Source organism: Anguilla anguilla, chromosome 4, assembly GCF_013347855.1.
Source record: "Anguilla anguilla isolate fAngAng1 chromosome 4, fAngAng1.pri, whole genome shotgun sequence".
Taxonomy (NCBI): domain Eukaryota; kingdom Metazoa; phylum Chordata; class Actinopteri; order Anguilliformes; family Anguillidae; genus Anguilla; species Anguilla anguilla.
This window is the reverse complement of record NC_049204.1, coordinates 49844475-49856890: the sequence shown is the minus strand read 5'-3', so window position 1 is coordinate 49856890 and position 12416 is coordinate 49844475. Positions and strand designations below refer to the sequence as shown.

Sequence of the window (12416 nt, the reverse complement as noted above, 5' to 3'; positions counted from 1 at the left end):
CTTTCTGTTCCTCAAGGCTGCATAGCTTTTATTGAAGACCACAACAGACACAACATTTATTCTTTGATGCCAGTTTTGTCATAAAAGAATAGGCCATGCCTTGTTGACCGTTCTAAAACAACATTCAAAGACATTCAAAACAAGTAAAACAAAATTCATAAAAAGTATTCATTGCAGCTTGCACTGATCTTTGAATCACTATCTCAGCTCCACTATTATAAAAATAAAATTGAAAAATGTTGATGTCTAATCTGTAATTCAGAAAAGCTCATAGGCTGCAGAGTGTCCTGTGTCAGCCACAGAGTAAGAAGCCAACCTTCACCAACATTCTTGTGCTCTGCTCATGACCCCTGTGTTAACCCTTCATGGTTAGCATCAACTAAAAAAGAGGGGATTATTTCCTCAGTTTGTTTGCTGTCAGAGGTTTATTGAATAGAAGATGGACATGTAGTGATACTATGAATTACTATAAGATGTGAAAAAGAGTGGAGAATTGAAGATGGAGAATCCAGATGCAGTATGATAGATAACTCTGGCTGGAGAGGAATTTTAGTTAGAAAATTGATATTTCTTAAAACTCACATTACCCATTGAATATATTTTAATATATGCATTTTTCTTTAAAAAATCATTCAAGTTTATTTGTGTCGTTGTGTTGTTTTTGTTTGCTTGGTATGGTGTACTGTCTGGTTAAAATAAGTAATCATATTAATTATTTGTTCAAATCAGCCCAGATCAACAGCACAAAGCCAATATTTTGCTAAAATAAAATAATATTACCAGTACATTAAGTTGCAATAAATTTATGTGTAGTGAAATGTGTATGTCATAGACAATTAAATGGATAATTGTACCATTGCTGAAAAAATGGTCTTGGTCTTTGTCATTTGTTGACTTTGCTAGCAAACTGATTCGGTTATTTAATTACAACAGTTATTTTTTATACTGTTCTTGCAAGAGCTGACACTTTTAACTTGCTGAATACATACTGTACTTTGTCCGACATGCTATCATGCACATGTGCCTCTGTGGTATTTATCTAATAATCTAATAATGCATCTAATGCTGTGGGCCAGGAATCATACTGTATCAACAGTCAGGTTATTCTGGGTAAAATATGTGAGATTCAGTTTCATTGACAACTTACTTAAGAATAACATCTGAAGTACTATTTCCTTTTGAACAGTGGATGTTTTGTATAGTTTAAGGACATACTTATTATTTGTATATTCAATTTAATTTTTACTACTAATAAGAACAGAGCTACCCTTATTATTAAATATTCCAACATTTTCATTGAAATTTTCTTATTATTATCTCATAATCTTTTTGGGACTCAGTGATGTACAACACTGACTGAATTTAACTGACCGAATTGACTGAATTTCAATCCATTGTAGTGCCATCTTGTGATGATTCTAAGCATTGCAGTCAATTACAGAACAAGCATTTATGATGGCATAGTGCAGTGTTCTTTAGCCCACTGGGTGAATAAAACAAAGAGTTATCATTAAACTTGCATTGTCCAATGGATTCAAACTTTAAGTTGAAGTTTGACGAAGACTATGTAGATTATGTCTGTTAATTACAAAGGAACTGAAAACTATTAACCAGTAACAGAGCTAGATTGCAGCGCTCATGGACCTTAGTCTGTTGTGCATTCAAAGCAAGTAAGGGATGATTCTTGTCATGTTATGAATAAATAAATAAATAAATAAATAAATAAATAAATAAATAAATAAATAAATGTGGCAGGGAGGAAATTGTGGGTAACAGCGATCTGCCAATGGTACATGACTGTTAACTACCCATCTCAACTTAAACTGCTTCGAGCACACCTAATTCTACATCCAGAATACATCCACCCCATAACGTATTGCACCTGTTTCATTGTTCACCACAAGTTGTACTCTTTGTTTCATTATGCTGCTGACTCTGCCATTTTGCTCCAAACATGTTGGTTCTGAATATACAGTTCCTAACATGTAGTTATTGAGAGAGAGGCATTTTATCCTATTTTTTAATCTATTGGAAATAACTCTTTTACGCTATCAACATATCCTTTTGCATGATAATACCAATTAGAATAGGCAGGTGTGTGGCAGGAAATTCTATGATTTGCATTATAATGGTCTTGAACAAAATAATCATATTACTACCTGGTTCAAACCCTGTTCAAGTGATAATAACAAAGAGAATATGTTTATTGGTTGATAATATAAGAGTTTGTATTAGATTAGTCAGTCCGTAACTCTGAGGCTGGTATCTCAGAGATTCTTCTGTAGGTCTAGCCTTCATATGATCAAGATGGCAAGAGGAAAAGTGACTAAGTGACTTTGAAAGAGGGTTCAGTATTGGGCCATGGATGGCAGGAGCTTCAGTCACAAAGACTGCTCAACTGGCTAGTGTTTCAATAGGAACAGTGACTAAAGTGACATCTGCTTTTAGATCTATGGGAAAGATATTAGTAAATACTGTATGTAAAGAAAAACAGAAGAGCAATTATTCCTCTGGTGACTGAAAATGTCAATGCAGTATGTGATTAGACCATATTAGCAAGAACAGTCCTCAAAAGAGATATAGAGAGGGCTATTATAGTAGGGCTGCAGTGCATAAACCCCTCACTACAAAGACAAATGCATATTTGAGAGTTCAGTGGTGCGAAAACCATATGCACTGGTCTACAGAGATGTGGAAAAAAGTGATATGGTCAGATGAGTCATCCTTCATCATAGTGCTTATGTGCCATACACAAAGATAATGATATAGGCTGGAATGCTTGACCCCTACAACGAGGGGGTCTGGTGGCTCTGTTATGCTGTGGGGGGCATTTCTCTTGCAGGCGGACAATGCCCCCATCCACAGGGTACGAGGGGTCACTGAATGGTTTGATGAGTATGAAAATGATGTGAATCATATGCTATGGCCATTGAAGTCACTGGATCAACCCAATTGAACACCTAAGGGAGATTTTGGACTGATGTGTAAGACAGTGCACGCCACCACCATTATCAAAACACCAAACGAGGAAATATCTTTGGGAAAATTGTGTACCATCCCTCCAGAGTTCCAGAGACTTGTGTGGAATGTATGGAATGTACAAGGTGCATTGAAGCTGTTCTGGTGGCTCATGGTGGCCTAACACCTTACTAAGACAATTTATATTGTTTTTTTCCTTTAATTATTCACTCATCTGTGTGTGTAAACACACACACACACACACAAACACACACACATTTCTGCAGCTATTTTCTCACTAACCACAAAAGATGACCCTCCTAATGAAAAAAAAAACAAAACACATTAACTCTTAAATGTGTAATGCTAGCGTACAAAAATGATGATTTTACAGGTTTTCTCACAAATATGCCCCTCAACATCGCGACTGACTGACAGCCACTATAATCAGGAAGTACCGTTCAACCCGGAAAAACATTATTTAAATTTATTATGACGTAATACGGATTTGGTCTATTCACTATTGATACGTCCAGAGTCATAGAAATCTCTTCCGTCATGCACGTCCTGCTGAATATTCAATTCCGCGTGAGAGATCAAAGTGTGTTTTAAGACTGAACCACGGAATTTAGCTCCGTCCGTGGATTGAACTGAAAAGTGGACGATTAGGCTATATACCTTGATCATTTTCATTCTGAAATACAGTAACTGGCGTGGCCAGATCCTATCGATAGAACATGAAGTCTTTTATATGCCTATTTGTTTTTATTACGTTGGCTTTATCTACAGTTTCCACTGCAGAAATAAACAACACGCCAATCATCGGTAAGTTTTTTTCTTCTTTACTTTCTTTAATAGTAATAGCAAGGGAACTGACGTCAGTTAACATAACTACCGGTTTAGTGTTATGCTCATTTTTAAAAGTAAAAAATGAGCGATGTTCGTAACTGTTCGTATAAGTGGCTGTGCATGTGATTCATTTTGTGTAGTGTATGCACTGTGCCTTGTATTTTTCATAGAAAATATATTCACAGTAACTGAAGTAGATGCCTGTTGCATCTATCGACATAGTCTATATTAACATATTTAATTTTCCTAGGTGTTTTGGCTCAAACATTACGTACACCGCTGCCCCAAGGAAGCTCTTACATTGCTGCGTCATATGTGAAGTACTTGGAGTCTGCTGGAGCTAGAGTTGTACCCGTGAAGTAAGAATAATATTGAGACTTAAAGTAAGCAATTATGTGTCCCATTACAGCAAGCATTTCCTTCATTCAAGCATTCTCTGTTAGCTAGCTAGTTGATACGAATGTGTAGACATAATGATAGTGTCCAAGTTGCATTTTTTAAAGGTAACACCTACTTGCAACCTACTTTTCACACTCTGTATACCAAAACAGTTTTTAAAAAATGTCATTTTAGCTGCGAGTTGACACAGTTTGTTGAATACTTTTTCTTTTTATTGTTACAGAGTAAAACAGTCTCGCGATGAATATAAAAGGCTGTTTAACTCCATCAATGGGTAAGTCTGCACCATCACCTTTGCGTTTGTGTGTCGGATTTGCATTAAAGTAAGGCAATGCTGACACACAATTCCTGGCTATCCAGTATTCCCAAAATACCGAATTGATTAGGTTTCCGGTTCTGCATATCAAGCTGAGCAGCAGAGCAGGCTGAAAGCAAGTTTAATTCCCTGCTCTCTTTTTGAATGAATTTAATTAACTGGAAATTCTGCGACCTTTGTAACAGCAAGAACTACTGTCAACAACCACTGTGCGGTTGTTTTTACAAAGCCAGTGTGTAGCCTACAGTAAACACCGGCAGGCTACCTGATGACCTTGTTCCTGAGACCAACATTTTTATATTTATCTGTACGTATCCTATTTATCCTTATATTTTACTTGCCTTTTAACTTTCCTGTAGCCTTTTATATTATTTTTATTTCTTTATTAATTTATTTTTAGGGTATATCCTTATTTTATTTATGTTAGTTCATTATTTATTTATGCTAGTATTTTATTTTTATACCTAATGCTACTTAAAAAAAATAATAATAATAATAAGTATGTCAGTTATTGATGGCCTGTGCTAGGAGAAAACCAGTATTGCTGGAAAGGCTATAAAATGCATTATGTGCGGTATGTTCATAGTTGTAGGCGATGAAGATATGTGGAAGAATTCCAATGCACCAAATGCACAATGAAATTTTAGTTAAGGTGCCATATTATTGCTCTTGAAAAACAACTCAGACTTATATAAGAAAACACCACCACTCTTGGACAGCTGGAATCTATGCATCTTGGGGCCTCAGTGCAGATGAATGCCTGGACAGTTGGATACCTGTGAAGGAAGGCTGCATACAAGCCCCGATGTAAATCTGACTCACCCACTATACCTTTATCTAACAGATGCACCAATATCCCCAGACTGCATAAGTGACACTGAGCTTTTAAATCACGGAATAACAAACGAAAATCTTGTAATCAGAGATTCTGTTGTTTGTCACTTCAATGTTGATATTGGGTCTGGCAGGAAGGCACAAATCCACTGGTGCTAGAGTGCTGGACATTTCGAACCAAGCTAAGGCCCTCATGAGAAAGAACTAAAATATTGAGCTAATCACACCGCACTTGAACTCTGGAGCTGTTAGAACAGGTTCTCTGGAGTGATGAATCAAATCTGACGGGCGAATCTGGCTTTGGCGGAATGCATAGTTCCAACTCTACAGGCCCAAATAGTGCCAACTGTAAAGTTTGGTGGAGGGGGAATAATGGTCTGGGGCTGTTTTGGGCTAGGCTTCTTAGTTTTAGCAAAGGGAATTCTTCAACTTTGTGGCAACATTTTAGGGGAAGACCCTTTCATGTTTTAGCATGACAATGCCCTGGGGCACACAGCCAAACTATGCCATGGAAAAATTGCCCTGTTGTGTCAGCTTATAAGAGAATGTTGAAAAGCCAAACTCACTTTGGTGTTCTTAAGGAGCACATTGTGACCTACAATAAGACTGTGCATATTGAAGGGCAAGCCCACTTTTCAAAGATTATTTATGAAAATGGTCTTAACTCTAGAAGGTTGTTTACAACTATCAATCACCTGCTGAACCTAGTTCCAATCTCTGGCTTAATCAGCCAGGCTTCTGTTGCAAAGTGCAAGGAATCTGCAACATATTTCAGTGTTGAAATATGTTAATAATACAACAAACCGGCCAGTAATTCTGGTCCATATCTGCCTATTCAAACAGAAAACTGGCTAGTCTTCAAAGGGTACTGGGCACAGAATGGCTTTGAACGCTGAGCTTTGGACAATTAGGCAGTAGTCTGACACCAAAAGTCTGAATAGTGTACGCCCAACGAAGAGTTAAAACCACCCAGAGTACCTTCAAAAATAACAAAGGAGCAAAATAACAAAGTTGTGTTCCGATGGAAGGTTTGGTAGTCCAGCTGGGAACACATTAAGTAACTAGAGTCACTACACTGTGAGCAGAGGTCGAGAGCTGCAAAAACCAAAAGGTTGTGGTCAGTGTAGACCACAGTGGGGATTGTGCCAGAGCCACAGTATACTTCGAAATGCTGAAGTGCTAACAAAAGCGAAAGAACTTCCTTGTCTATTGTGCTATAATTAATCTGACGACGAGTCATTTCTTTGAAAAGTAGTACACAGAGTGATCAACCCCATGATTTTCCTATTCTTGTAACACTGCACCTGACCTGGAGCCACTGGCATCCACTTCCGGCGTAAATGGTTTGGAGAAATCAAGATTAGAAAGAACCAGAGCACTAGCAGGCTTTTTTACGGTTTAAACGCACCCTGACAAGCAGGAGAACCGACAAAATTTTTCGACTGACGTAAAAGATTACTGAGGGGTGACACCACATCAGAAACGCTTCTGCAAAAACTACGATAATATCCAGCCATCCCAAGAAAACACTGAAGCCCCCTCTTTGTTTTCTGATTGGGAAAAACATGAATGGCCTGATCAAGGTGTGACCCCTGCATTACCCACATGTCCAGTGGTCGACCAACCTGCTTACCTAAATAAGTAAAAGTTTCATGGGCTAACTCACACTTTGCAGATTGAGTGTGTGAGAAGCATTCCGAAAGCGCGGAAAGACATCTTCCGGAGTATGGAGGCGATTATCTCACGTGGCTGTGTATTCTACAACATCATCCAGATAAGCTTCACAATTTTCAATATTAGCCAGAGCCTGATTCGTTAACCTTTGGAAGGTGGGCAGGGGCATTTCCTAATCCGAAAGACATACAGGGTAGTGTAGGAAACAATCTGGCGTGGCAATGGCTGAAATCTCTGGGGCACGATCAGATAAAGGAACTTGCCAGTAACCTTTTAGGAAATCTAATTTGGTTACATGTTTTGCATTACCTCTCCTGTCTACACAATCTTCCATTTTCGGGAGAGTAAAAGAATTCCCGGACGAAAGCTGATTAATTTGTCTGCAATCTGTACAAAAATGGAATGTTCCATCAGGTTTAGGCACTAGTAGGTAGGGATACAGTAACACCAGGGGCTTGAACTGGGAACAGCAAGACCATTATCAACATGATAATCAGTTTCTTTTTAAATAATGGAGCATTTAGAGGGACTTGTACAATATGCATTCTGTTTGATCGGAGCATGATCACCAGCTTCTGTGTCATGTTTCAGAACAGTAGTTCTGTATGGAGACTTATCTGCATAAACTGAAACAACTGTCTGTCTGTCACGTCAGGTGTTTCTGGCATACTTTTTTCTTATTAAATTGTTTGCTGTTTTTGACTGTTCCATTGGGGTACATGTTTCCTATTAAAGTGATCCAGTTGTTGTTGTAATAATAATAATAATAATAATAATAATAATAATAATGATAATAATAATAACAATAACGTGTGAGCTAATGAACTGTAGTAGATAGTAAAAATGTATATAATTCAAGATCTGCAAAGCCCCAATGGCCCAAGCTGGAAAGATATTATTGGAAAAACAGCTGAAATTTTCCAGTCTTTGTTTGCCTTAAATTTTTATATAAAACAGTGCATTATTTTGTTTTCTGTAGAGTGCTATTTCCTGGCGGAGGTGTCAACCTAACCTCATCGGGGTATGCTAAAGTTGCTAAAACTTTTTATGAGCTCGCTATAAAGGTTTGTTTTCTTATTATATTTGAAATTGTTATGGGTATTGACAGGCTTTTACTTCAGTTATATTACTACATGGTCATGTTTGTTTCATTTTTTTATTTTAGGCTAATAATAAAGGTGACTACTTCCCTATATGGGGAACCTGCCTTGGCTTTGAGGAGCTGACATACCTTACCAGTGGAAAGTTGCTTCTGACTGCTACAAACACTTCTGGAGTTGCACTTCCCTTGAATTTTACAAACGGTGGGTTCTTTTCAAGATATCAAGAGGAAAGTAGTACCTAAAGTGTTTAAGGAGCTGAAGGGTATATTAAGGAAATGACTGCATTCTCAGAATTGATCATGTTTTTGCAGATTCAGCAAAGAGCCGAATGTTCAGAGACTTCCCAGCAGACGTCATGAGAGCTCTGGCCTCAGAGCCAATAACGGCAAACTTTCATAAGTGGAGTCTCAGCATTGAGGTACAGTCAGGCAGTTGCTCACAGTTAATGGTCAGAGCTGGCCAGCAGCAATCAGCACTTCTTTAATGGTGTGTATTTGAAGCCTTGTGAATGATCTGTTAAGCCTTAGTACTCCCGGTTAGTACAGATGTTTTCCTCTCTTTTTCCAGAGTTACAATAAAAGTCAGGAGCTGAGAAATTTCTACAACATCTTAACCACAAATACTGATGGGAAAGTGGATTTTGTGTCAACCATGGAGGGTGAGTCTTTCTTGATTAAACTATATGTTAACAGAAAACTGGGGTCAGTCATGGAAAGCAAAATATGTTTTTCAAATGGTACTATATCAAATGCAAAATGTTCAGGTGTAAGGTGGTTAAACTCACATGATACTTCTTTGTCGCATGGTAGTAAAATATATATTTTAGGAGAAAATGAACACCCTGGAATAACATCTGCTTTGTCAAAAGCCCAAAAGCTCCTCTAATTCTTTGTGCATAATTAAGCCCACTTATAGAAATGAAGAAGGGCTGTGTGACAGAGTACAGTACTGTCACAACAGTCATGTGCATTGCCTTCCTAAATTAGCCCACTCTTGATACATTTGTATGCCATGGATTGGAATCAAAGGAAAATCGGAGGCTCGGGGAGGATGCTTGTGACTGATTAAAATTCCTATGAATGTGACCGGTAAAATAACTGAGCTAACCTATGCTGTGCAACATAAGACAGTGATGTTAACAGTTCCCACACGTTCGTTGGTTGGTGAGGTTAATAATATAGCATCGGGCGCTAGACAACTCGGTAAGCTGGCTATGAACATACGCAAGAAAGCCAACAAGCACCGGTGCAACCTTCAACCTAACAAGGAGAGCTATTAATAATGGAGGAGCTGTCCCTGCTGGCATCGCTCAGCGTCCTGCCCGTGACACACTGTCAAACAGCCTTCCCTTAACAATGGCTCCTTCCCACGTGGAGCTGCGCAGACGTGACCACATTTCACAGGCTGAATAAATCACACGTGAAGTACCGGCCATCCCCCCCCCCCCCCCCCCCCCGCCATGTGATTCGCCCACCGCCAACAGCTCAGGAGCTCGGTCCTCAATAAGAGTGTTTTATCAGATTTTTCTGCTCTGTGTCTTTCTCATGACAGCTGCTTCCTCACATCAGTACATGGTGGCAGGCCCAGGACACCAGATACACACACACACACACACACACACACACACACACATATATATATATATATATATATTTTAAAAAACACCATACTGATTTGGGCCTGTTAAATGCAATCCTGTTTAACTGCAGAAGTCCTGTGCATTGTGAAAACCAGAATTCATGTTTACTAATCCACGCTCATGTTTCTGCCGTACACATGTACAAATTGAAGTGCTTAATTCACTCCGCAGCATACGACTTCCCTTTCTATGGAACTCAGTGGCACCCGGAGAAGAATGTCTTTGAGTGGACCGAGCCTGTCATCCCACATTCCCCATCTGCAATGAAGGCTACCTTTCACATGGCTGACTTCTTTGTCAATGAAGGTAACATAACACAACATGCATGCATGTATTTATATGTATTCTTGTTACTACATTAATTGTAAATGTATACATTATCTTCCTTTGTATTTAAAAGTGTGACAGCGAAAGTTAAGAATTTGCACTTCTCATTTTGTTGGTTGTCTTTTCACTGTATATATCGACAGTCTTATATGCAGTATATGGAGTGTTGAGATTCACTCTTGACTTTAATGTACTTTTAACAGTAAGTATTTCTGGTGGAGAAATGTTCTGACAATTAATTCTGAATTACTCAACCTAAGTGTTTTCTAAGACATTTTTTTTATTAACAGCAAGAAAAAGCTCTCATCGATTTTCAAGTAAAGAAGAAGAACTGGAAGCTCTGATCTACAACTACTGTCCTGTTTATACAGGGAAAAAGTCTGCCTTTGAGCAGACATACATTTTTAAATAGATGATTTAAAAGAAAAATGTTGACATGTTATATTTTCCTTTTGTGCCATTTGAACATGCTGTGCATCCAGTTTACAAAATAAATTTTTATTGAAATTTTTAAAAATACAAAATACACTAAAAAAATTTTTTAAGAAGGACAATCAAAAAGTGCTCCAGTTTGTCAGATAACACTGTATGATGTAACTCGTTTTGTTGTAATTTTTCGCAGATAGAGGCTTTCGCAGATGCCTTTTATGCAATCTGCACATGTGCCATTTCAACACCATCCAAATGAATGGCGCCATTTTAGCAATACTCCAGTCACACCATGAAAGTGAGATCTTGGACACAATGTCTGGTGAGGGCTGCATTCCAGAATCTCTCCATTTCCATACTGGAGGCTTGAGTCCCTGTTTGGGCAAACTGTCAAGGACCGACGGTGAAGTTTCCTGCATTTGTCACGTTGTTGTATGGCATGTTTTCTTTTTTCGTTGGTCCATCAGCAGTAAGTCTGGGTCTTTGCTCTTCTCTTCAGGCCCTCATGTTTCTGTCTGTTTGGGAATGTTATTGTGCACACATTGAAGGCCACAGTGTTTGCCTTGACAAACGTCTCCGCCAAAGATCTACGAGGAGAATGTGGAATGCCCCGACAAAGCTGTCTGCCTTGCTCAGGAAGAGGGCTTTGATTCGGTCAGATGGCTGACAGAAGCCAGAAATAATATCTGAGTTTCGCTGTCCCAAGCTTGGGCTGGTCCCGTCAAGCAGAGTTTAGCATGGCTGACTGCCTGTTAGCTTGGGAGGACTTCATGTGGAGTGTATATCTAACTGTCCCTCTTTCTCCAGGGCTTTATTTTAAGTACTCTTTGCCGCCCTGAAGTGTGAACTCCGTTCACTCCTGGAAGGTGTCAGAGGCTGGCGTCCTCATCCAGCTGAGGCTCTGGTAGATGAGTGTTGACTGCTCTTGCAGGATGGCGGCCGGTCATGTGACCCCATTACTGCGTGCCATTTTCCCTGCTGGATTTGTCCAGCTTGAGCCAAAAGGAGAATGAGTATTATAAAGGCAGGTGAAATGTGTTAATGTTGAGAGTGTCTGCAGGACGGTGCATAATTGGCCGTATTGTTATTTCAGTCTGCCTCGCTGCGAATTGGCACCCCCTGTGGCTGATCAGGTGCCTGCAGTCTACCCACTCCCACTGTCCAAATGCGCAGCTTTCTGGTACGATGGCTGCATAGCTCAGGTGATGGACTGTAGAGTGATAGTAAGTGGTGGCTGCAGCTATCATGTGATTCAAAGAGCACACATGCTAATATGGGCTGTCGTGAGTTGGCTGATGTTGCATTGTCGATGCTGAGTTAAAATAGTATATATTCTTACAGAAATTTCACTTGATTGTTTAAAAACTGAAATTTTATTTGTATTCTTGTAAAACTAGTATTGCTGGCAATATTTCAGCAGTCATGTACACTGGATAAAACTATACTGTGCTGGCTACTTCACATAAATAAAACAATCAGTGCAAAAAATGTCTCAAATTTATTTTGCACGTCATATTTATTTTCATCATATTTACTTCGACTTTGTGTAGGTGATATTTACAGACAATACGGAACAACATTGAATGAAAGGAAAAATACATACTTGAATACCTGGGTTCATTCGTGTGAAAATGCTGATGTTCAAGCACTGACAACTATAGGGCAATAAGAACGTGTGGCATCCATCAGGTTGGATATCCAGCTTTGGTGGACAGTTCTATGTGTTATATTCCTAAGAACACATGGGGGACTTTAGTTTTGCTCCATATGTGAAAATCAATGCTTCGTTTGTGCATAGATAGACGCCCATGACAAGACAACATCAGAGAATAATCTGAATAGTTTCAAAAGGTACATTTCTACATTAAAACCACTCGCTTATTGAAGT

The 12416-nt window shown here is 38.9% G+C and overlaps 1 protein-coding gene across 1 annotated transcript; it reads left to right on the top strand.

Moving 5' to 3' along the window:
* The first annotated feature begins 3490 nt into the window (after positions 1–3490).
* ggh (gamma-glutamyl hydrolase (conjugase, folylpolygammaglutamyl hydrolase)) lies at positions 3491–12020 on the top strand. The gene is made up of 9 exons (XM_035413808.1): positions 3491–3783; positions 4058–4166; positions 4430–4480; positions 8010–8094; positions 8196–8334; positions 8445–8551; positions 8701–8791; positions 9944–10078; positions 10390–12020. The coding sequence occupies exons 1-9, from the start codon at positions 3696–3698 to the stop codon at positions 10509–10511; spliced, it is 927 nt and encodes a 308-aa protein (XP_035269699.1). The 5' UTR covers positions 3491–3695; the 3' UTR covers positions 10512–12020.
* Positions 12021–12416: the final 396 nt, after the last annotated feature.

What these genes read in the sequence shown, in the direction of transcription:
- ggh (XM_035413808.1), top strand. Translation starts at nt 3,696, where the DNA reads ATGAAGTCTTTTATATGCCTATTTGTTTTTATTACGTTGGCTTTATCT. An exon ending in GCTAGAGTTGTACCCGTGAA is followed by an intron (nt 4,167 to 4,429) that starts GTAAGAATAATA and finishes TTATTGTTACAG; the next exon opens with AGTAAAACAGTCTCGCGATG. An exon ending in CTGTTTAACTCCATCAATGG is followed by an intron (nt 4,481 to 8,009) that starts GTAAGTCTGCAC and finishes TGTTTTCTGTAG; the next exon opens with AGTGCTATTTCCTGGCGGAG.